This window comes from Triplophysa dalaica, chromosome 4 (assembly GCF_015846415.1).
Source record: "Triplophysa dalaica isolate WHDGS20190420 chromosome 4, ASM1584641v1, whole genome shotgun sequence".
In the NCBI taxonomy this organism is placed as follows: domain Eukaryota; kingdom Metazoa; phylum Chordata; class Actinopteri; order Cypriniformes; family Nemacheilidae; genus Triplophysa; species Triplophysa dalaica.
In genome coordinates this window covers 20011837-20036273 of record NC_079545.1, presented here as the reverse complement: position 1 = coordinate 20036273, position 24437 = coordinate 20011837, and the positions used below count along the sequence as shown (strand labels likewise).

The window sequence follows — 24437 nt, the reverse complement described above, 5'->3', positions numbered from 1 at the left end:
ATCTTATATCCATATAATAGCCCCCATTAGCGAGGTCCCATTTCAGAGGTCATATCCTTTAAAGGCTGTGGTCCGAAGGGGACAGTCTTGGGGCATAGGGAAGAGCCCTTTAGATTGAACGCAGGGTGTCACTGCTGGAGTCCATGCAAAAAGCAATCGTGCTGACCTTGCACGTGAATAACATAAATCTTAATAAATAACAATTATTCAAGCCAAAGTTTATTTACAGATGTTGCTCTTCTTTGTTAGGTGGTTCTTTAATTGGGTTAGCAACACCACATTTTTATAGTTCTTGGGTTTGCACCATTCCTTATAAAGGAAACAAAATAACAGTGCACCTTATTTGTAAACAGTAGATAGTTAGTCAGAAATGTGCATAAGCTGCACAATTCGGCCATACATTTAGTTCATATAAAGTGGTGCAGGGATGATTTCTGAAGGCCGACTCGGAAGTTAGTGGTTCCCTCGACCAAAAGCCTATTGATTTTTCCCATAGACAACGCAAGAAAAAATAAGCTCTGAAAGGTTCATGATACTTACAAATTTTGTCTACTAAAATAATCTTTACAAATGAACACAACTTTCATTATTTTTGAAGCCTAAACACAGTCACCATCAGTAAAAAGCAAACATGAGGCTTTACGGTCGCTCGATATAAATGTAGTAAGTAATTACTCAAATGAATCGCCATTCACCATTCCGGAGATTTGTGCCCATGTTGCATTATATATGAGAATTTTATGATGACGTTAATGTCTCGCCAAAAAATGTAGTCGCTAAGCAACTTGTTTTCAACCGCCGTTTTTAAGACACAATAAAGCTTTTAAAATCACGAGCGGGCAATAACTGGTGATTTGTCTTAATAAAACTTGAAAATAGAGTTTTTTTAACTACAGACCTAATTTAAGCTTTTAAACAAAAACCTATTGAGGGTATGGACGTCTCACTTTACCACGTGGTGGCAAAACACTCAAAATGACTGCTTAAATATGAGAAAACGTTTCCAAAACACCGAATTCCTTTGCAAGTAATTTGTACATTTTATGTTCCGTTTAGTAAACTAAACTAAACAAATCAAGTCCTCTTATTTATTTTAGGAAAATTATAGTTTTCTTATTCAGATGACACCATCTGCACCACACGTGCACATAGCATCTGGAAACTGTACATTGTAAGAACGACTCGGTTAAACCTGTAAATAACACACCTATTACAAAACGATATGTTGTTTTTGTCTATATGTTTTCCCTTCTTGTATATAGTCCAATATTGTTTTTGTTTAATTACATTTTTTTTTATATACGTGTATATTGTGCAGTGCACCATGTCAAATTCATTGTGTTATAGAAATACTTGTCAGTAACGCTCCTTCTGATTCCCACTTTTCGCACATTTGTTTTCTCTACAACATCAAAGCTTTTTAAGATTATGAAAAACCGTTGTAGTAAAATGACCCTCATCTATAGAGTATCTTTAAATTTGAACACAAAACTAATTCTGCCCTGTGTGCATCATCCACAGAGCTGCAGCTGTAACCTAATCCAGGCTGAGTGGAAGATGCTCGATGTAACTGATGGCAGGCTCGTTAAACTCCTCATCCTCGTCCTGCACAATCGATTCCGTTGCAGGGACAACCGACAAACTGATGTTACTGAAACGCTCACAGTGATAACGCTGACACGATGGATTTCAACGTCAAGAAACTTGCGTCGGATGCCGGTGTCTTCTTTACTCGTGCTGTTCAGGTATGAAACGAGTCGATGCTTTTCGGTTATTTCAGGTCAGTTGACTTCGGTCCTTAGTGACGTGCGTTAATTCAGGGATGGATGTGCGCAGCGGGCTCGAGGGGATGAATGAACATCTTTAGCTTAACATTGACAAACATCGCTTATTGATTATCTGCCATCATTAAAGCGAACATTTCTATCGTCGTTGTGCGATGATCTGTGTTTTCCTCGCCATTGTAACGATAGACGCAAACCAAACCCGAATCCATTATTAATGGCTGTTCATGTGACAGTCACCAGCTGCATTCTCTCTTACAGTCCAACTTACAAAGTGGAGATAAGCCATCTTCACTCTGCCATTCTTGCACAAATAAATAGAAAATGGCCAAATCTCAGAAAGGTCAAATGTTCCCTGAATATTTAATTACATTTTGGAAATACCAAATTCCATTTGAAATATATTAAAGATAATTTGCAATTCACGACGAAATGATATAAGCTACATGTTTATTTGTGTAAAGCAAACATAAGAAGGTAATAGATATAGATAGTTTTTGTGTACAGAAAACAGAAAAATGTCTGGCCAGCAGGTGTATATGTGTGACTGTGGGCATCTGTATGCTTGTGTGTTGACATTTATACAGGAAATGTTTCCTGCACTTTGTCAGGAATATTTTAGACATTTTATATAATTTCTGTATAAACCGCACAATAAGTATGCATTTGTTAACAGGCTCCATTTGCTAATGTACAATCTTTCTACATCATTTATTCATTAACAGAGATCAATAAATGCCAAACAACTTTTATTACTCCATTGATCAAAAACAGACAGCCATAGTAACTTAGTTCACTTTAAATTACTATACCTAAAATGAAAATTCTGTCAAATTTTACTAAACCTCTTGTCAATTCAAACCTTTATGGCTTTCTGCTTCCGCAGGACACAAAATAAGATATTTTGTAGGACGTTGGTAACCGAACAGCACCGGGCCCCATTTACTTGTACGAACAAAAAACCAATGCAATTGAATAGGGGCCAGTTAACAACATTCTTTACAATCTCATGTTTTGTGTTTTTGCGGAAGAAAGAAAGTCAAACAGGCTCGAGTAAATTATGACAGAATTGTTATTTATGGTTGAGTACAAACCTACAGTAACAGTATAGTCAAACAGAATGCTATGCCAAACGTCACACCCCTTTTTGGTGTTCTTGTGCAGATTTATTCATATTCACTCTAAATTGTAGTGTGTAAATACAATTGTTTTTCCCTGTAAGCAGGGATGAACATTAAACAGATCCTTTATCATGTCAGAGGAAATCTGCAGCGGGTCAGAAGCTGCCTGTTCAGTTAGTCAGATTCAAAGGGCATTGGGTCATCTATAAACTACTGATCTTCAGAAAGCTAAAAGAGCATTACAGTGATTTCAACCTCTTTGACCTGTTATCAGGAGAATAGCTACCAGTCACACACATTTTCACATGAAAAAATATTTATTTATCTAAACGTTTACCAAACACAAGTTATTTGCCGCTCAACATCCCTTCTTTATCTATTTAATTGTATTTCTTTGGCCTATATTGTTTACTTTTTTGTGAATCAACAAGGGGTGGTTTAATTGTTTCTAGTTAGTTTTTATGCAATGACATGCTAACAAAACTCTTAGTACATTTATCTGTAGTCTGTAGTCAGATTGAACAGGTGACAGATGGAGAGGCGTGTTCCAGGTCAGCCAATCCCCTTTGCTAACAAACACTACTACCTGTCAGGGATTATGTAGACTGCAGGCTATCACTTAAAACTTTCTTCATGCAGTTAACGACAGCAAAAGCGAATCATATGTTGTTATTATAGAACTGCGTCTATTGAAAGAAATATCAACATATTAATATTAACAATAACGTTAGCACCCCAAATGCACCATATTTTGTAAATCTACTCTTTGTTTAGTTTACAGTTAGTTGTAATATGTATGTTTAAGGGGAAGCGTTGTCACCATGTCCGTGTATCATCTGATCATTCAGTTATCCCACATAATCTGGCAAACGAAAAATGGGCACAACAGGTCGATATTTAGTTTTTCTGTATGAACCAAAAAAGGACAGCTGATGTCTTTTTCCCATTTTTCAGCTCGAAACGGAAAATCCAATAAATTGGTAAACCAAAACGAAATACGAGTCTTACCACTCTCAAATATATCAAAGCAGCATTTGTAAGAGAGTGGAATATCTGACTATAAATTTCTAAATGTTGTTGAAGTGGATGCTTAACTGTAGTCTCTGTATGTTTATCCTCTATTATGGCAAGTCACAGGTTTCTGAATGCTTTCTTATTGGATTGGCGTATAGCCTACCACATACCTGTTTGAATACATGCACTCATATAGGCATATACGTACATAAAAAAGACATTTTATTACACAAATTAATCTGATTATTTTAATAAATTCACAAATAAACGACATGTCAATGCAATGGAAAAAAGAAAGAAGGGATTTTAAGATAGTTGTCCTAAGCATTCACATTGCCTATGCTGACGGTCATTAACATAATCATATAGGCTAGCAAACGCAATCCGTATATCAAGTGAAGAAAATAACGAAATGATTCACTCAAGGTGGAAATAATATGACATTTGCTGAAATATATACAGAGTTTCAACAGTTGTTAGAAACGCACACATAGTTTGGACACAGTGAGTTTTGATTAGCTTCACAGCTAAGGCAGTTTGTCACAGAAACGATGCTAACCATGATGAAAAATCAAGTCATGAATTTTTTTTGAGAAATATAACACAATTTTAGGCATGCCAGAACTTGCACATCAAAAACAAACAATATTTTCCATTAGACTTGTACTCGCACTAATATTAACAGCCAGTTGGTGGCGCTTGATAGTAGACCACCTGACTCCGTCCACAAAGGAGTAGCTCAAGCACCACTTGGAAAACTGGGAAATTAAAGTAAAAGGTTGACTAGCTAGACTTTTATTTTGATTTCATGTTTACTGGACTTTCAGTTTCAAGCTGAAAAACTAAAAAAATTCATCAGGTGTCATATTTTGGTTCATACAGAAATATCGACCTGTTTTGCCCATTTTTCGTGTGCCAGATTATGTGGATGACAGATGATACACAGACCTGTATAATGTAGGTGACTGGTCAACAGATCTTTTTAGCTTTTTACTGTTCACTTAAATCGATTTGTGCCAAATTTACATATAAAGCAAGGTGTCTTCTTATAGTGCTGTTTTTTCCCAATAATGAGTTTTTCGGCACAAAATTATCTATACATTGGTGCATATGTTTTCCAGTACACAGAAGAGAAGCTTGGCCAAGCAGAAAAGACTGAACTAGATGCCCACTTGGAGAACCTGATTGCTCGAGCAGACTGCACAAAAAATTGGACTGAAAAGATTTTCAGGCAGACTGAGGTGCTGCTTCAACCCAACCCAAGTAAGAATCAATGCGTTTTTTAATTTAGAAGTACCCACACTGTACCTTTAAAACTTGAAAATATAATGATTAGAAAAAATCTTTGAAATATAAGGTTCTGATACTTATCAATGTTAATATATAGGAAATCAAGATTAAATGTAACAAAAGAATAAAATGTAACATTTGTGAATTTCATGAGTGTTATTAGTGATATCATTTTACTTGCTGTGCAGTCAACCAGTGAAGTATAATACCTGCAAGACTCCTCGAACAGCACTAATGCTTACGTGTCATTGTGTTAGGTGCCGCATAATATAAATATTGTGTGTTTGTTGTTTTATTGATCTTTTTTCTTATTTTTTGTATTTTCTTCTTTTTGACAAGTGAATCAAACTCAAAATACAAGTGTAATAAGGCAGAAAGAGAGTTTGTAACCTTAGTGAGTGTCAAGGCAAAATGTAAACAGGTGCAATACCACCAGTGTCAACCAGATACTGCCACAGAATTATTTTAGATATTATTACCAGTAATAATGGTTATTAATGTCCCGTCTATTGTCAAAACCACTATATTGTGAAACCTACAGTTAACTTTTTACAGTGCTAGGGCAATTTTTGCCATTGCAGAATTAAACATTTAGAGAAATGTACACTTATATAGCTTGAGTCAAACTTACTGTATTTTGCCAATTTACACTTGTGGAAAACAATTTATTAAACATAATTCCTCGATCATTAATAAGACCACCACAGTTTCAGAACCTTTAGTATTTGAGACAAAAGAGTGATCTTTGATGAGATGATGGTCTTTGATGTATCTTTGATGTACTTAAGATTTTCATTTAAATGCAAGAGGTTCTCGATGGCCTAGGAATGTATGGTAGTCAGAACACTAACATGTTCTTTCTGACTCTCTCCATGCTCCAGTTGACCAGACTGGTAAGTCTGTCTCTCCTCCCTGAGGCCTGTGTGCTCACCAACTACATTCCCTGTTGTGGTAGCAGTACTATTTATGCAATGCTTTGTTTGCAAATAGCCAAAACAGGCCAAATGTGGACACAGTCTTGAAAATGTCTTTTTTAAAGGATGTCACTCCAATTTAAAACGAAAAGATTATTTGTTACAGTTTTAAACAGGCACAAACAACATCTGAATTTTTTTAATGTCACGTGAGGTCAAAGAAAATAATCTAATGCAATTAGGACATGTCACATTGTTTTGGTGCAGGTTGGATACCATACTGCTAAATTATCAAAACTATCCTTTATTTTATACATTTTGTTAACCTGTAGTGTATATGTCAAAGGTCTTTGAACGTCTTTCTACATCTGTAAAGTCAGAAAGTATTACTGTTACCATTCATTTTATACTGTAACCAACTATTTCTTTCTGCATTTCATACAAAACAGTCAAATTGTGCTTAATTTAGGCAATGTTGGTTTACATCTGGACTTTTTAGAGGCTTTTTGGGGTGATCTTATCGTAAATGTGAATGAGGGACTTGAATAAACCTTTTTCTGATTGTTGTGAATCTTTGTGTAGGTGCCCGGATTGAGGAGTTTGTCTATGAGAAACTGGACAAAAAGCTTCCATCCAGAACCACCAATGCTGAACTGCTGGGACAGTATATGCAGGATGCAGCAAAGGAATTTGGCCCAGGAACTCCATATGGTTTGTATAATTTACCAGAAAACAAAAATAATCCTGTATTTATTAGAAATCAGAAACATGATTACTTTCAAATAACTGAAAGAGTTCTTAGGCTCTTCCACCTTAAACATAAGTCTGTAAACCACGTGAATATCTTGCTCGTCTGACACTAGATGGTGCACTTGTCTTGCAATTAAAGAAGTAGTTCACTAAAGACGAAACTTCTCTCAGAATTTACTTATGTACTTCTGTTGAACACAAACAAATAAGTCAAACTGTAAAACAACTTTGTCTGTAGTTTATATCTTGTGGTGTGACAAATAGTTTTATTCCATTGTTTTGATCAAGGTCATAAGGCTCAAATAATTATAAAGAAATTAGCAAATTTCTGCTAAAAATGTCAATTTCAGGCTTCATTGAAAATACAATACAATACAAAACACAATTATCTCTTTTTGATTTTGGTGTTTCAAGAGAAACAGTCTCCACAAATTAGTACCCCAAATATAAATTAGAACCCTAAATATACCAGTAATAGAAGATTACTATGAAATTATCAGAATTCCTTTGCTTGTGTGAACAGCATTTACCATAATTAAACCTGAATGAACCTTGAACATAAACTTTGGTTAAAAATGCCTGCCAAATGCATGAATGTACATCATCCAACCAGTGTGAGGCAGTTTTTAGATTCTCAGATTCGCAGATTCTCCCCTTCAGCATCCCAGAAATGTAAGATGTTCTAATAAACGAATGGCACAACAGTCCTTTGATGACAGATCAACCTTGTTACTGAGGAATTCTTGTTTATTGTTCAGGTGTTTGCATTATTTTGTGTAACCCCTGTAGTTTTAGGTGGAGATTAGTTTGAAAATTCTAAATTATTTAAAACTCAGTTATAGATGCTTTCAGTAGTTTGTATGAAGTCTACCTTTCATCTGCAAAGCATTTTCCAGGCATTTTTATTATTATATTCAGAAAATGGTTTCAAGTCCTATATGATGCTATACATTGTGGACACCAAATTATTAGAAGTAAACAACTGCAATGCAATTTTAATATCATGAAACTCAAAAATCTATAATTCCCATGAACAAACAATCACTTCCATTATTCTTTAAGAGTTGTCATAATGCTTGCCCACTGAAGTAGACGTGTGTAGCAAATCTATTTTTTTATTATTTTTTGCTTGTGATTTCAGGCTGCACTTTAATCACTGTTGGAGAGTATCAGAAGAGATTGGGTGGAGCAGAGAGAGAATTCCTTCACACATCAGCCATTAACTTCCTCACACCTCTGAGGAACTTTTTAGAGGGAGACTGGAAAACCATTTCAGTGAGTTACCAATTTCTAGTTTAAAGAAGGCATGAAATAAAATCACAATTTCAACCCGAGCTTTTGTTATATAAGAGGGAATCGTATTCAAGTGAACATCATGTAAGTGTCAGAACTGAAAACGCCCTTATTACTGAGATTACATCTGTTATTGACACCAGGCCCAGCGAACGGCAGGTTCTGGAATGCACCTATCTATGACGACATTGATAGGTTGAACACCGCCTCCAAAGAAAAATATCATGACTACTTCTCTATCCCCGCCCACTAGTTCACGCATGACAATTCTGAAGTAACACAAGTGTCGTGGAACCAGATAGAGCGATCAATCAACAAACAAACATGCCGTTAAAGATAGCTAAATATTGTGCCACCCCTGAATACAGTCGCTGCATAACCTTCCTTCGGATTCCGATATTAGGAATGCAGGGTTAAAGTTTTTTTTAAAGACGTTCCAGCTCATGTTGAAAAAACATGGAGCGTTTGTTCATTTCATCTCTCCGAGGATTCCTTTTCGAACAACGCAGAGTTCGCCACTGGATTTATAGAATGACTTAAATTAAAAAGTTAAACAAATTTGGTGTCCTAATGTGTTTTACGCAATGTTCTGTTTTCAGAAAGAGAGACGGCTACTTGAAAACCGACGCCTTGACCTGGATGTGTGTAAAGCTCGGCTCAAGAAGGCCAAGTTAGCGGAGGCCAAGGCTGCTGTAAGGTTTATTTTCACTTTCTTTTATGATCTTGTGTGTATCATCCCCCATCTTTGATCACTTTACCGGACCCTGTTGTGTTAGTCTACTGCAGGCATGTACTGGCCATCGGGACTACCGGGAGCGTCCCGGTGGGCCGCTAGGTGTGTTGGCCAATGAGTCGCTTTTTTTTTTTTAAGTGTCTTTATATGCCTAACTCTTAAGTATATTGTTCTCGCAGTCCAATTCCGGGCTTCTGTCTCACTGCCGATGAAGCTCATGCGACCGCTAGCTGTCTGCGAGACTGACACACGTGATCAACATTTTTGAATCAGAATCAAGTAACAGACCTGCTGGCAACAGAGCGGCGGCTACATTACTGCAGCGTTTACTTTTAAGGCGACCTGCAATAACAGTTGACATGTTAAAGCACAAAATCTCTAAACGTAAAGGAGGGCGAAAAGCACTCGAAGCAATATATAACCTAGCACTTATTTAAAACAAATCTCAATTTGTTTCTTTTTGGTGCGTACAAACTGTATGTGAATTTTCTAAAAAAAAACAGCTTTTTATGTATGTATTATTTAAATCTTAACATTAATACTTTGAACTCTGCATTTGCATATGCAATCTATTTGATTTAAAAAGCTTCTGAAAGTGTTAAAAACGAAAGAATAAATCACACAACGATCTACCTCACTGTTTTACTTTACATATACATTTACATTTAGACATTTAGCAGACGCTTTTATCCAAAGTGACTTACAAAGAGTTTAGGAGCAATAAGCGATAGTTCATACAGGAGCCATAATACATTAGGTGCCAATACAAAGTTGCTGGTTTCAACAAAAGCTAGACCACTACCTGTTGAGAGAAAGGGTTAGTGTATTTTTTTTTTCATTTGTTTGTCAAGTATTCACAGAAGAGATGGGTTTTAAGTAGTTTCTTCTTTATTGTAGATCAGTGGTCAACTTGTAAATTAATACATAATAATAATTACAAAACCAATCAAATTATTTAAAACAATAGTATGACCTTAAAAACCTATTCAAGATCCCCTAAGTGAAGTCTGTTACACAACAAGCTTTTGCCAGTTCCTAAAATGTTCTATTTGTGATTATTCCAAATGCTGCATGCATCTTTTTTCTTTACTGCTCACTTGTCAAATTTAATGAAACCATATAATACTTCTTCAATTATTTGCCATTATAAATATGATTTTAGCCTTTTGTCCGCACCCTGGATCACCTTTGTTCTGTGTGGTCCATTATTTATAATATTTTGTGTTTATTTTTGTGCATTTCTGACATCTTCGACGTTGATTCTCATGCTGGGCCTAGTGGGTCCACATTAGAGGAGGAATGTGAAGAAGAAAGAGGAGAAGAGAGAGGAAATGATGAGACACGAGCAAGAAGAGAAAGAAGACAGAGGAGAAGATAAAACACATGCTAGAGGAAAGAATAGGGTACAAGGAAGAATAGGAGAGAATGAGGAAGATTAAGAACATACAAAGTGTATGAAAGTAAAGAATCTAAGGAACAAAAAACCAGACTCGGACGCAAGCTCTCACAGGAGCATTTGGAAGCTTTTATGTTGATGGCAACAGAGAGGGACGTCCTCTTCTCTCTTGATTCTGATGTGATAATTGACAAAGTTGCAGAGAAAAGTGAATTGTTTTTTAAGCTTCTTCTGTAGGCCCTCGTATGTAATGCAGCTCTTGAAGAAACATTGAAAACTGTAGAGCGTTACAGCAAACATTGTGGAACCTAAGCGTTTATTTTTCCCATCAGAATAATAAACAGAGGTAAATCGCGGAGATAAAATGTTGCCAGTACAGCCCCGCGAGCACGTGGTTTTGCTTTGCCGACTCTGCTCGTCTTTCTCTTGGTCTATCTGTGCAACAAGTGGCAGAAAACAGAAGCACATTCAACCGACTGAACAAAACGGCGTTTCAAAACCTCTGTCACTGTTTCAGACTGCCTGGGCATATGAAAATGGATGTAGTTTGGCCATAAATATTTGCATATTTGCATTTGTTGTATAAAAATGCAGTACTTTATGTAACAATTAAGACTGTAAACGCAAGTTAGACTAGATGACTTGATGATTATGATGATTCGTATATTAAAAGTTGATTTGCAAAAAATAACTTGTAGACGAGATGTTCAAAAACAATGTTTTTATTGTGCATTCAAATTAATATCGATGAAACTCCAGTTGGGTTCCTTTGATTAAGTCATAATATAAAAAACAGCTAACTAAACTAACACAATAAACACATGATTTCTTTTTTTTTAAACAGAGTTATCTGTTTTTCCAAATTAACTCTTCATATAGAGTTGATTTCTTTTTTAATGTATTTAAAGTTGTTTTAAATGTTTATTAAAAGCAAGTTTTGTAATAATAACTGTACCGGACCTTTCGACGTTGACAAGAATTTAGATTTGATTCATTTAGATTTAATAAACTTTGAGAACCCCTCATGGAAGTCTTGTGGCTTTAGTTGAATTTGGTTTGTTTCCCACTTTGACTGTGAAGTGATTCAGGAGTTTTGCCCTCAGGAAAATAAGTCAGAGAACACTATCACATGACATTCAAACACAGTTTAAAGAATGCACCCTCATAGGGTGGATGTTTGGTAATTCCCTCTCCTGATCCCATTTTCATTTCCTCCTGAGGACTCATCAGTTTTCCTGGGCCTGCATAAGGTCACATTTTTTTAGTGTGTTTTCAGAAATTTTATTTTACAACTCTCTGTTTTCATTTGCACAGTGTGAGGGAGATCTCAGTGTGAGTATAATGTGCATATGTGTGGGTGTGTTTGTTTGTGCTTGTCCTATTGTCTTTCAACCCAAGCTTGCATACACTCCTAAAAATACTGGGTTGCTTTAAGCCCAGCGTTATGTCAAAAAGGGACAAACTTACCCGAATTGATTATGAATAAATGAACAGAGAAAACATATTTTATCTTAAACTACAACAAGCAAAGGTTATATCAGCTGGTTTGTTTCTATTTGACCCAATGATGACTAACCCAGCATTTGTCAGAGCGTATAGCACTCCTATCAGCAATCGCTTGCACAGGTCTGATAGCTGGCCTTACCAAAGAGGACTAGCATTAAAATAATGGCACGTGGGTGTAATTTGACAAGTAAAATAGAATTGCAATAATAGAGCATTTGTGGTCCAAATAAAGTTAATAGTAAAATAGTACAACAGGGTTCCCCTCCGAGCATTTAGTAAACCCTGGAGATTCAGAATGGAACTGCAGGGGGTTTGTGAGATTGTGTTAAAATGATCTTACTGAACAATCTATCATAGAAACGTGTAAGAGGAATGAATTTAAACTATTTATTTATTAAAAAGGGTAATTGATTAATAATAATTAATAGGTTTGCAAATTACTTAAAGGGGCAGTTCAACCAAAAACTACCATATAAGAAAAACTGCTTTATAAATGTCTTTGTACTGTTGAACAGAAAAGAACAGATTTTGAAGAACAGATTCTGGGGGACTTTTGACTACCATTGTAATTTTTCCCACTATGGTAGTCAATTATGGCCTAAAACTGTTTGGTTTTACAAATATATTTCCCAGTGTTTAGCAGAACAACAAAATGTATACAGACTTGGAACAACTTGAGGGTGATAAATGATAACCAAATTCAATTTTTGGGGGAAGTATCTCTTTAAACCTCATTAGTTACTACAGAATACTTGAAAATTCGAGTTGTTCTTGAAAATACTTTGGGAAGCCCTGTTATAGAACCTGCTGTAGTTTATAGTAATTACAAAACAAACCCCATTAGCCATTTGTGTGTTTATTCTTTGTACAGATTATACAGACATTTAATCTTACTGACTTTTTAATTCTTCATTGTAAAAGTGAAGCCATGTGGTAATTCCATGTTGGAATGACGTTGGTTACATTGGTTGCTTATTGCAACATCACTTCATTTTCTAAAGAGCATGTTGGGACATAATGATTCTGCAATGACTAAGTATTACATCACTGCTCCTCAGTTATTTATAGACATGGGGGAACGAATAGTGACGAAGTAGAGAAAATATCAGACTAATAAGACTTGCAGTTTTGGAGCATGTTACTTGTAAAAGTTTGATTCAATGTAACATTAGATACTGTTGTTAAAGGTACAGTGTTTGAAATTTAGCAGCACCTAGTGGGGAGTTTGCGAATTGCAACCAACGGCTCACTCCATCCCTCCCTTTTGATACACTATTTTTCGAAACACAGAACAGAGATGTTGTCTTTCGAAACGCACTCTGAAGAGCAGTTTGTCCATTTAGGGCTTCTGTAAAAACAACATGTTGAATTCCATACAAGGGGACCTGCGGTGTATGTAGATAGAAATGGATCATTCTAAGGTAATAAAAACATAACGCTCCATTATGTAAGGTCTTTATACTCCTCTGAATATATATGTTACGCAAGTACTGTAAATTGTATTGCATTTCTGTCAATAGATCCTCTAAAAAACTACACACTTGACCTTTAAATTGGATTGAAAATGCATGTGTACAGAATATTCATCCTGAATTGAACAAGCAGTAAAAACAATAAAAAATAAAAGATAATCTTGTCAGCCATAGGAAAGTAGAGGTTTCCAAAGGCTGTCAGTAAATACAAGATTTCAGACGTAGATAGTACATGAGGTAGACTCAGTTTTGTGTTTTGTTTGTTTGTTCAAGAAAGTGATATAAATTAATAATCATACAATGTACCATCTCATGTACAGTGAGATGTAGACCAAAACGTAGTTTTGTTGAAAATAGCCATGATTTGAATCTAAATTAATTAATGTTTTGCATTTGCTAAAATTTAATTTGTAAGAGATTGTGCTCCTTAGTACCAGTGACAAAATACCAGTTTATTTATCTCCACCCAAAACAGCTTAAAATTCCACAAAAGGTATTTTTTATGATTGTTGTTTTGAACTTAGGTTTATTTTGCTTATATTAAATATATTTGTGTTTATTTCACTCCAATATTTACACCAAACCCAATTGGACTCTATTCTAGCCAGTTTTAATTTCTTAAATTGCAAATAAATTTGTAAATTAAAGTAGTTAGATTCACCAAACATTCTTTGTGACTGCCTTTTTGGTCACTTGTTTGCTATGATGACCTTGTTTATTTTGCTTATAAAAGGGTTTGCTGGATAAGTTCATGTGTGGACACATGATTTTTTGTAAAATTCTGTTTCCCCCCTCACCTGTAGGCTGCGCCAGACTTTCAGGAGACTAGGCCTCGCAATTATGTCCTGTCCGCAAGTGCATCTGCGGTAAGAGAGCTGCAGAACTTTAGCTTTAGAATGATCCCCCCATACACTCTTTGTGGTAAAACTGATTTTGCAGAACTCATCCATGTTCCTGGGTCAAAATACTTGTTTGTCCTGGCACAACATTCCTGACAGATTTTTATACTCTTAAAGTTAGATTAAGGACTAGTTTAGGGGCTTGTTCAAATGTTATTTTTCTCTTATTTAAAGGTGTATGTAATTTTAAATAGGGATAGGAATGGATTCAGACTTCCTTAGTGTAATAGGACTGTTGTTCCAGGATTAGCAAAAGATGTTGCCCTTATGAACACACTTTACTCTGCAAAATCAAGGCGTGTCACTTGCTCTCTTTTTCTCTCCTTATGTTCTACCTTATTTGTGTATATTTCACACCAATATTTACACCAAACCCAAGTGGACTCTATTCTATTATAGCTAGTTTTAAATACTTAAATTACAAATTAATATGTAAAATAAAGTAGTTATTAATCCAATATTGCAACTAATTGTCTTGTCATTTTTGTTTATTGGATGATTGAAGGATGTAACATGATAAACAAAAATTTGTTTAGGTTCACATTGCCAGCAAAATGCAGACTTTACTTACCCCGTGCTGGGACCGCTCCATCTATCAGTTTCAAATGATCTCCAAATCCATCGTTATATTCACTGTTTATATAACATTCCTCACCGAAATGCAGTGACCAAACAAACACAGCGGAACTTTGTGAACGCAGTGCTCTCTCTCTCTCTCTCTCTCTCTGTCTCGCTCCAGCTGGTTGAGGTGTGCGCATCCTCCGTGGGCATGTGGGCATGCTCTTTCTTCTCGCTCTGGTGGGTTGACGCGTGGGTGTGCTTTTCCTGGATAATTATCCAATAAGGGACTATGGAAAGTTGATACAGAACGGATTTTCTTTGTGTTTGGTTAAAATGTAACAATTTATTTGATATTTAATTTATATTAATGTTTATTTATATTCATATTTTATTGTATACTCATTGGATTAAATGAATTGACAGTTATCACACCTCCAAGGTTGGGGGTTCGATTCCTGCTTCTGACTTGTGTGTGTGGAGTTTGCATGTTCTCCCCGTGCCTCGGGGGTTTCCTCCGGGTACTCCGGTTTCCTCCCCTGGTCCAAAGACATGCATGGTAGGTTGATTGGCATCTCTGGAAAAAATTGTCCGTAGGTTGTGAGTGCGTGAGTGAATGAGTGAGTGTGTGTGTGCCCTGCGATGGGTTGGCACTCCATCCAGGGTGTATCCTGCCTTGATGCCCGATGACTCCTGAGATAGGCGCAGGCTAGTTCGGATAAGCGGTAGAAAATGGATGGATGGAATTGACAGTTATTGCTTCTTTGCGGAGGTCTAATGGAAGTTAAGTTTTGGCCACATAATGTTTGTTTATGTTGTTGCCCCTAAAACCGTCTGCATTGTAGATTTCTCTTCTCTTTAGATTGAAAGCAGTATCTTTGCTATTTGCTCAAATAATCTTTGAAAGATTACAGTAAAAGGTCATTTGCAAAAGAATCTCTTACAAACACTGTTTTTATTTGTCTGCTAAATCCATTTAAACACCAGATTAATGGGTGTTTAAGATGTGTCACATGCATTTGACTTGTTGTACATGATATGATGTAGTTTGCGCTACCCAGGGCCGGATTATTCAATGGGCACAGGCCCAGGAGTCCATGCGTGTTTGGGGCCCAGGCAACGGGAAGAAAATTTCACATAACAACGTTTATACGTCATATTCATTCTGTTGTGCGCTTCTCTGGCCCGCGAAACAGTGTCTCTAAATAATGAAGACTGTCTTTTGATTAAGTCACTTTTACTAGCCCTCTAGTGGCTTTTGTTCAGAAGAAGCACATAGCGACAAATCTAGAGACTTCTTGTATAAACCTTAGCTTTCATTCAGTGGGAAAATGTTCCCAGTTCTGCCCCGCCAGCGTGAGGTCTCTCTTTCCCGTCAATATGTCAATGTGAATGGCTTTATTGTTGTAAAAATAATGAGTTGAGATACCCTCTCGGCTGTCTAAAATCTTAAAAGGTATGAGTTTTTTACATGTATTTGGTGCGTGCTTCCTTGCCAAATATGAATTATTTTATATTGATATAATGTTGATCAGTAACTGCCTTACTTTACCAATATTCAGCCTTTATTATTAGATAATCCACAGTGCCTACATTGCAAAATGTTTACATACACACAAATATGATGATGTCATGGTATATAGGCTAAAAAAGTATACTTGCATATAAAAGCGTACTTGTTAATGGCGTTTACTGTTAGACATTACACGTTACATAAGAACCGGAGTCGCGAGGTGCTTGTTACTCAAATAAAGTTTAACAAATGGACAAATTACTCTTGTAGCATAATCATTGACGATCACTGCCCGTTTTTTTCTTAGAAAAAATGAAGATGAAAATATTTGAAAATTGCACTTAAGAATATTCATAATGACTTTCTGTAATTTATCTTAAGAAAGTTCTCATATTTTCTATTAATAAAAGTTTGGTGAATCTGGCGTGTTTTCTGTGTGAATATTAGAAGAATCTGATAGAACTGAATTGATAGAGGTGTGGTAGTGTGTGCTGCTTGCATGCCAGTGAGTTACTGTTACAGTATGCTGGGAAATGTCTTAATATTGTTGCTGCTGGTCCAGGAAAGCATTGTTGCAATCGTGTGGTCTAAATCCTGTATGATTGAAGATGTGCACCGGTGTTGATATTATCAGGTTGTGATCATAGTTTGTAACTTGTCAATGTAATCCTGTTTAGTATTCCTGTATTCATACACATAGTACCCTATAGGCTAATTCAAAACTTTATTATGCGCATCTGTGTGAATGGGGGAGTCCATAAAACACTTTTTAATCCAGGCCTGGCACTAGTCACTTTTTTCAAAGTATATTGACGTCATGTTATTGCTTAAATCAAAAAAGTGATAATCCTCGTAAACAAGATGCTACTTGCATTGTTTGACAACTTGCAAGATTCAATTTACATATTGTAGCAATGAGTCACTTTTGTCCAATACCATTTTAGTATTTTTTGTAGATTACTTGGCTAAACATTGTAGTTGGAAGAACCTGTGTGGTGCCTATGTGTCTGCCTGCTCAAGATCCTGTGGAAGTTAACAATGCTTTATTTCTTTGTACAAAGTATTTGATAATTGCTTGATGTTACCAGACAGACTCTTGGTATGATATCATTGTTTTTCTATTGTCTGTTATGCTGCGTGTTCCAGCTCTGGAGTGAGGAAGTGGACAAAGTGAGTAGCGGCCAATCAGCTTCTTCCTTTATGATAAATGCAACAGCATGACTGACATGAGACATGCCCTTTTTTACACTAGTTCCTTGGTAGTGAGTAAATCTATGTGTAATGACTGACTTAATAAGTGATTGCGTTTTAATATACCATTTATGGCAATAAGTAAAAACCACAAAATATGGAGAAACAAGGTTTCAGAAGGACTAATAAATGTGATGGTGTGTAATTACAATAAGGTGCTATTTGTTAACAATAAGTTAATGCATTAGCTAAAATGAACTAACAATTAACAATACTTATTAATATTAATTCATGTTAATTTCAGCATTTACTGATACATTATTCAAATCAAACATTGTCTCTGTTAAAATTAGTTAATGCACCATGAATTAACATAAATTATTAAGTACTTTACTTATATTATTAAGTAAAGTATTGACATGAACAAACATTAACAGGGATTAAAAATACTGAAAAAAACTGAATGTTAACTAATGCATTTTCTAATGTTAACTAATAGCACCTTATTGTAAAGTGTTACCAAAACTTTTTATAATAATTTTTCTTATGGCTTTCCTTGCTTGTGTGTTTTGTGGTCCACCAGGCAGAACACGAGTTGCGTTTGGCTCAGACTGAGTTTGATAGACAGGCAGAGGTGACACGCCTCCTCTTGGAAGGTATCAGCAGCACACATGTAAGTATATTCGCTTGACAGACAGGCTTTAATGTCAGACACAGCGCACAGTTTGATTTATGTTGAGGTGTTTTCTAGACAACAGACCATTAGGTTTGACACTATCATCCTGTTGCAGGTGAATCACTTGCGCTGCCTGCATGAGTTCGTGGAGGCACAGGCTGCTTACTATGCACAATGTCACAAGCACATGGAGGACCTTCAAAAAGAACTGAGCAGGTGGGAGCCATTAAAGTGATATATAATCTTATACGTCATTGGATCATGAAAGCTAGTCAAAAAATGATAACAGACCTAAGTCAGCATGAGCCATTCTCTTGTATGTTTATATGGAGAGATGTGTCAAAAGAGCAATACATGCACAAGCTTTGCAATAATAATACATATGCCTTCACAGAAACCACATTTCTAGTAAAGACAATCAGAAGACTTTCTGTGCAATTTTCTGTGATTCCACTTTGACTTGATTTTTTTTCTTGTGTTCTCAGTGCAAACGGAGATACGTGAGTAACTCTTTCCATCACATTAGAAAATGAAGTGCTCACATAAATGTGAGAGAGGAGTGTAAAGAAACCCTTCATGTAATAATCTGAATGTATTTCTAAGGAACATATCAATACTGTGCGAAATGAGATTAGAAGATGCAGATTGAGAACTCTGTTTTGAAATCTCAGACGTTCTGCATTATTCTTAGGAAACTTTCATTTAAATGTCTGTAGATGCTGTCATAAATTGACCATGTTCCCTTAAACCGGTATTTCTCAAACATTTCTGACATCCCCCACTTAGGGAAAGATAGGGAAGTGTTCTGAGCCCCTCCTGTCCCCAATCTCCCCAAAAAAATTGAAATAGACTTTAGGTCCACTGTCTGTATTGGTTTTGTCTGCCCGTTGCCGAATTTCCAGTTTTCATTTTATTCCATGTCCCAAACATATCCATTGCTAACTTTTAAACCCACTACCGCCTATCTCTCCACATTAAAGTTTTTGTTTCCGCTTCAATTTACATTCTGATGTAAAATCATTCTTGTAGGATACTATGGTTTCACGTGACATTTTCTTCGCAGTCTGATAGTGTCTTAACGTTCCAGACGGCTGACAGAACATGGCGAATTATACGCAGGGGGACCCGTACATAGAAATAGCCTATTCTAAGGTCATAAAGACGCTTTATTGTTTAAGCTCTTAATACACCTCTGAAGAAATATATATTATATTACATTTCTATCAATAGATCATCCCAAAAATTACACACTGGACTTTTTTTACATTTTCAATTACATTTACATTTATGCATGTGGCAGACGCTTTTATCCAAAGCGACTAACATTGCATTGTATTATACATTTGTTTTTGACTATATGCTCTCCCCTGGGATCGAACCCATGAACTTGGCATAGCTATAACCACTGAGCCACAGGAAAGCTTTTTATGTGATTTTGTCTTGAGTGTATATGGTCAATAAATAAAGGATTTAATAGAGATAAATCAAATTTTCTCCCGTTTGGTCCACCCCACTGTCATGTCTCTATTGCCCACCAGTGGGGCCCGCCCCCACACTTTGAGAAACGTTGCCTTAAACTTAAACGGATAGTTCGCCCAAAAATGAATGTTCTATCATTATATACTCACCCTATTATCAAATCTGAGTAACTTTCTTTCTTCTACAGAACACAGAAGAAAATATTTTGAAAAACGTTGATATCCGATCAGCGCCGGCACCCGACACAACATTTCTTTCTTATTATCTGCTTTCAGGTTTCCCAATGCGTTTGCCGTGAATGCCTCCACGTCAGGGGTGTCATCGGGACCTACTCCCCTTTCCACTGCCACCCTGCCAGGGGCTTCTTCACCCAGTCGCCCCCCCAATGAATCCAATCCCCTTGAATCCAGCACGCTGAAGATCGAGGAGGTGAAGCCACCAGCCACTGGCACACGCAAGGCCAAAGTGCTGTATGACTATGATGCTGCAGATACAAGCGAACTTTCACTTCTTGCTGATGAGGTAGGAAATTATCGAGAAAAAAGCTCAATTCTTTCTTTCGATATTACTATTATTCAGCAGTTCTACAAACTTGGTATTTTTTTCTTTAGCTGATTACTGTGTACACGGTGCCGGGCATGGACCCGGACTGGCTTATTGGAGAACGAGGCAACCAGAAAGGCAAAGTGCCTGTTACATACTTGGAGCTCCTAAGCTAGAGGCCTACCCCGAATAATGAATTATGCATGAAAAAACATTCAAGCACTCCTGAACACTCAGTGAATTTATTATTTTCCCAATAATTTTTATTTGGAATACCTTGATTTACATTCCGGTCTGTCCTGCTCTGATGTAACCGTGCACAAGCATGTGTTACGTGAAACATAGCTAGGGATTCAAATTGCTGTGTGGTTTCATTTCAACACTACTGTACCTTGCAGAAACAGAAACTGTTATTATTTCCTGTGACTGCTAGATTTTAATAACGTTTTTCTTACCCTTAAAGTGTCTTATTTTGTGGCTTTTGCTGAAGGTGGGTGTGATTTGTCTGTGCATGTGTGGCTGTGAATGACTGTTTTCTGTTTAACTGTGGAATCAGATCAATGTTCTTTAAAGATAAAGATCACAGTCGCATACTCCATAGTGGTCTTAGTTCAAAATGTTTAAAAAGAATATACGTGTTTTGAAGTGTGTTAAAGCTTTCATGTCCTGTTACATCTTATGTGAATTACTTTGATCTGTTCATTTAGAAAAAGAGCTCCTTATCCTTTTCGAAGTGTATTCACTTCCACACAATTGGTGGCTTTATAATTTCATCTGTCTTTGATGCTTGTTCCAAAAAGCCATGTATACTGAATGACAATAAATGTAATTAAGTGAATACAACTTAATTATATATAATAAAGATATGTGTAGATTTGTTGTTAAGTCTTTGTGACGCATTCTGCTTTTACCTGCGGTTGAATGGGGAGTTACAGTAGGTGTGGAAGACATTTGAGCTGCATGGCAAGATCGGTCATGTCTTTTTTCTTCCTTTTAATTTCTTTACGCAACTCGTGACCTCATCACACTTGCTCTCCTAATTCTTTTTAATAAAGCACATTGAAGTGAGTGTTGTGTAGGCAAAATACAGTGTAAGTAAATATTTGGGATTTCACATCTTCATATGCTACAAAATCGGATAAACAATACTTCTAAAATGAAAATGTTACCGTTTTATACAGATTTATTTCTAAAGTTACATTGCTTTTAAATTATATATTTTATTTAAATGAAAGTGATAGTTCACCCAAAAATAAAAATTCTGTCATCATTTACTCACCCTCTTGTAATTTCGAACCTGTATGACACAAGAGTGTGATTAAATAATAAGAGAATTTTCTTTGGAAACATTAATTTTTCATCTTTAAACCGCAGCCTTGGCATTGTTAGTGTTATAACTTGAGTTGGTGAGACAGCGTCTTCGATGACAATTCAAAACAATCAACTTTGACATTTGTGTCATAATAACTCCCTTAAAATTATCAAATATGTTTTTTGGTTAATGCAAAACTGGCATATTAATGCATGCTGAGTGAATTGTAAAATGCTTTAAAAAAATTAATAATGTCTTTTTTTATATCAGCTGTCTGTGTGGTGCACATCTGATACTTTTACTCATATTTGAAGCTAAATAGCGACGATGGCTGTAGTTTCAGACAAAACAGAATATTTTTTTAAATGTTAATGTACTTCTCATTTTCAGAAATTTTACAAGGTAGTACAGCAGTGTTTCCTCTTTCAAACATAAACTGTGTTAGGAATAAATAACACTACATGCAAAGCCCTTTGAATCAATCTGTCTCCTACTGTATGTCACAGTAGCTCCGGTTGTTCTGTAACTTTTTCTTATGCTGACAGCATAGTTACAGAACAGCCAGAACTGTCAGTGCATTTATAAATGGAACTGGAAGCAAACTGACAGTAGAAGGGGAGAAGTTAACGGATGCTCTTCCCAACCCGTCTAACATACCTCAATTAAGAAGAATATTCATTATAGGACAGAAGTGCATTTCAGATTTTAACTAAAGATTATGAGGGCACATGATTTAAAAAATAGAGAATGTCCCACATTGATCAAGTTTTTTCAGTATTTGATGAGAAAATAGGCACTGTAATTTCACTGGTACTTAAAAAATTGTTAGAAGGAAAAATTTTAACTTTGATCCAAGTATACATTTATGTTATTAGTGCTTGCACTAGAAAGCTCATGTTTAGTTTATTAAAAACTAGGAAGTGTCAAATAAGCAAAAAGTACTATGCTGGTTATGTGACGTCAGCATGGTTGTCAGTGGTGATCATTTCTAGAACAGTAACTTATTCATCAATCATATTATTGTAAACATAGCTTCACCTGTGCACCTGTGATCTCCTCTCAACAGATGAGCTAATGGTTATATGTCTCTCAAACCCTCTTCACTTTTTATAAGTCAAAGAGATGAGGAATAGATAATTATCATATTAATCAAACATTGATCCAGCAAACCTTTAGCTAATGATAAGACTAAATGCTGCTTGTTCAACAGTCTATTGAAGATAATTTTTAATGGGAAATCTCTAAGGGTACACATTATATAAAGATGGCTCGTGCCCTTGGAGAGGCGACATCCCTGTTCAGTTGAATCACTGGAATGTGCCTAAAATAAAGCTTACAGACAAAACTACTAACAAAATTATGTTTGCAAAGAAACGTCTTGGTTACGTATGTAACCTCAGTTCCCTGATGGAGGGAACGAGACGTTGTGTCGAGAACACCAGATGGGGTCCGACTCCGCACTTGACAACCAATCAACTCTGACTACTATAGAAAAGGCCAATAAAATTTGGTGAATGAAATTTTCATGCCGGTCTCCGCCCCCGGATGTCCGGTACAAAAGGAAGCCGGCGTGCAGCAATCATTTACCTCTTGTTCTGTAGAGCCAGAGAGCCTCTCACGACTGCAGCAGAATATGATACATGTTTGTGGCATAAGGGACACAACGTCTCGTTCCCTCCATCAGGGAACTGAGGTTACATACGTAACCAAGACGTTCCCTTTCTGTCGGTCTCTAGACGTTGTGTCGAGAACGACAGATGGGGTTACCTATGGAAAACGCAACTACGCTGTATCGCGTCACAATCTCTAGCGAAGCGACGGTAACAGGCCTGGGCGTGTCAGCTCGAAGCTGTTTCGAAACTGTTACCTTCCAGTGTGTTGGTCTAGGAGAAAGATGGGTACAGCCCTGACCGGTAACCTTTCACGGACGGGGCCTTAGCTCTCTACTGGCGAGAGGCCGTCTGGCTCGGGTTTACATCGGGTAAGTGCAACTTCCTTAATCAGGGATGCGCTGCAGAGGTCACCTCCTACCCGTGGGGAGGAATATGGTGAATATAGGTATGGTCTCGTCCTTGGAGGAGAACGCATGGAACGTGCGGACTGAGTAGTTAACCGCGAGTGTTCCAGGCAGTTCAACACTGACTGGGCGTGTGCTGGGGAGAGCTGCGCAGTCATGGTGACAGAGTTTAGTTCTATACCGAGAAAGAGGATGCTCTACACTGGGGAGAGTTTGATCTTTTCTCAGTTGACCTGAAATCCCAATCGATCTAGATGCCGGAGCACCAGGTCCCTCAGATCTCGGGAGTGTGCCAAGATAAGCCAGTCGTCGAGATAGTTTAGTACCCGTCAAGGGAGGATCGAGACATGAAAGTAAGCGTCCTTCAGGTCGATTGCCACGAACCAATCCTGACGGAGCGGTCGTAGGCCTGAGCCTGTGACGTCAGTGGAGGCAGCCTCGCACTGGAGATCGAGGGCGGGCAGCGGGCCATTGGCTTGGAAAGGGGTTGGTTGAGGAGAAAGAGAGGAAGTGTGGGTGAGCTGAGGCCGCTTGCGGAGCCATGCTCGCGCTGTCGGGGCGGCTCGTTGTGAGGTGGGTTTGAAAGGTGCCTGAGGATGCTGCCTGCTGGAGCTCTGCTGCGTAGGGAAGAGACTGCGGCTGGTCGGATCTGGCGTCCGGGGCTCGGCCCAAGCTTGCAGAGGTAACGCTCCGGCGGTTTTCGGACCGGAGGCCCCTCCTCGTTGGAGTCTGCTCCGGCCGTTGATATGGGGAATCACGGATTTGTCTCCGGTTTCCTGTTGCCCTCATCTGAGAGACATTTAGCGGATTCCGGGAATCCGGCTGGAGGGAAGAGTACAAACCGTACAGTTCGGCCTTGTTCAAACGGCGCGAAAAGTGTACATCTGCTTTAATTAGCGCTTGCCGTAATCCTAAAACCGTTCACATCTCGATAGGCGGGAGGTCGGGGAGGATGGACCCATAAAAGGAAGCTGGG

General features: G+C 37.3%; 1 protein-coding gene across 4 annotated transcripts; it reads left to right on the top strand.

The window, feature by feature from the left end:
- The first annotated feature begins 1574 nt into the window (after positions 1-1574).
- Positions 1575-21009, top strand: sh3glb2b (SH3-domain GRB2-like endophilin B2b). 4 transcript variants are annotated; one of them, XM_056745558.1, is made up of 12 exons: positions 1575-1745; positions 5041-5182; positions 6706-6834; positions 8015-8148; positions 8766-8858; positions 14077-14139; positions 17390-17413; positions 18018-18107; positions 18226-18326; positions 18596-18610; positions 19865-20111; positions 20201-21009. In XM_056745558.1, exons 1-12 carry the CDS (start codon positions 1683-1685, stop codon positions 20306-20308), a joined length of 1209 nt encoding a protein of 402 aa, XP_056601536.1. In that variant the 5' UTR covers positions 1575-1682; the 3' UTR covers positions 20309-21009. The 4 variants fall into 4 exon arrangements, with proteins under 4 accessions (XP_056601536.1, XP_056601537.1, XP_056601539.1 ...); XM_056745559.1 differs by lacking the exon at positions 17390-17413; XM_056745561.1 differs by lacking the exon at positions 14077-14139 and having other exon boundaries at positions 1576-1745.
- The last annotated feature ends 3428 nt before the right edge of the window (positions 21010-24437 follow it).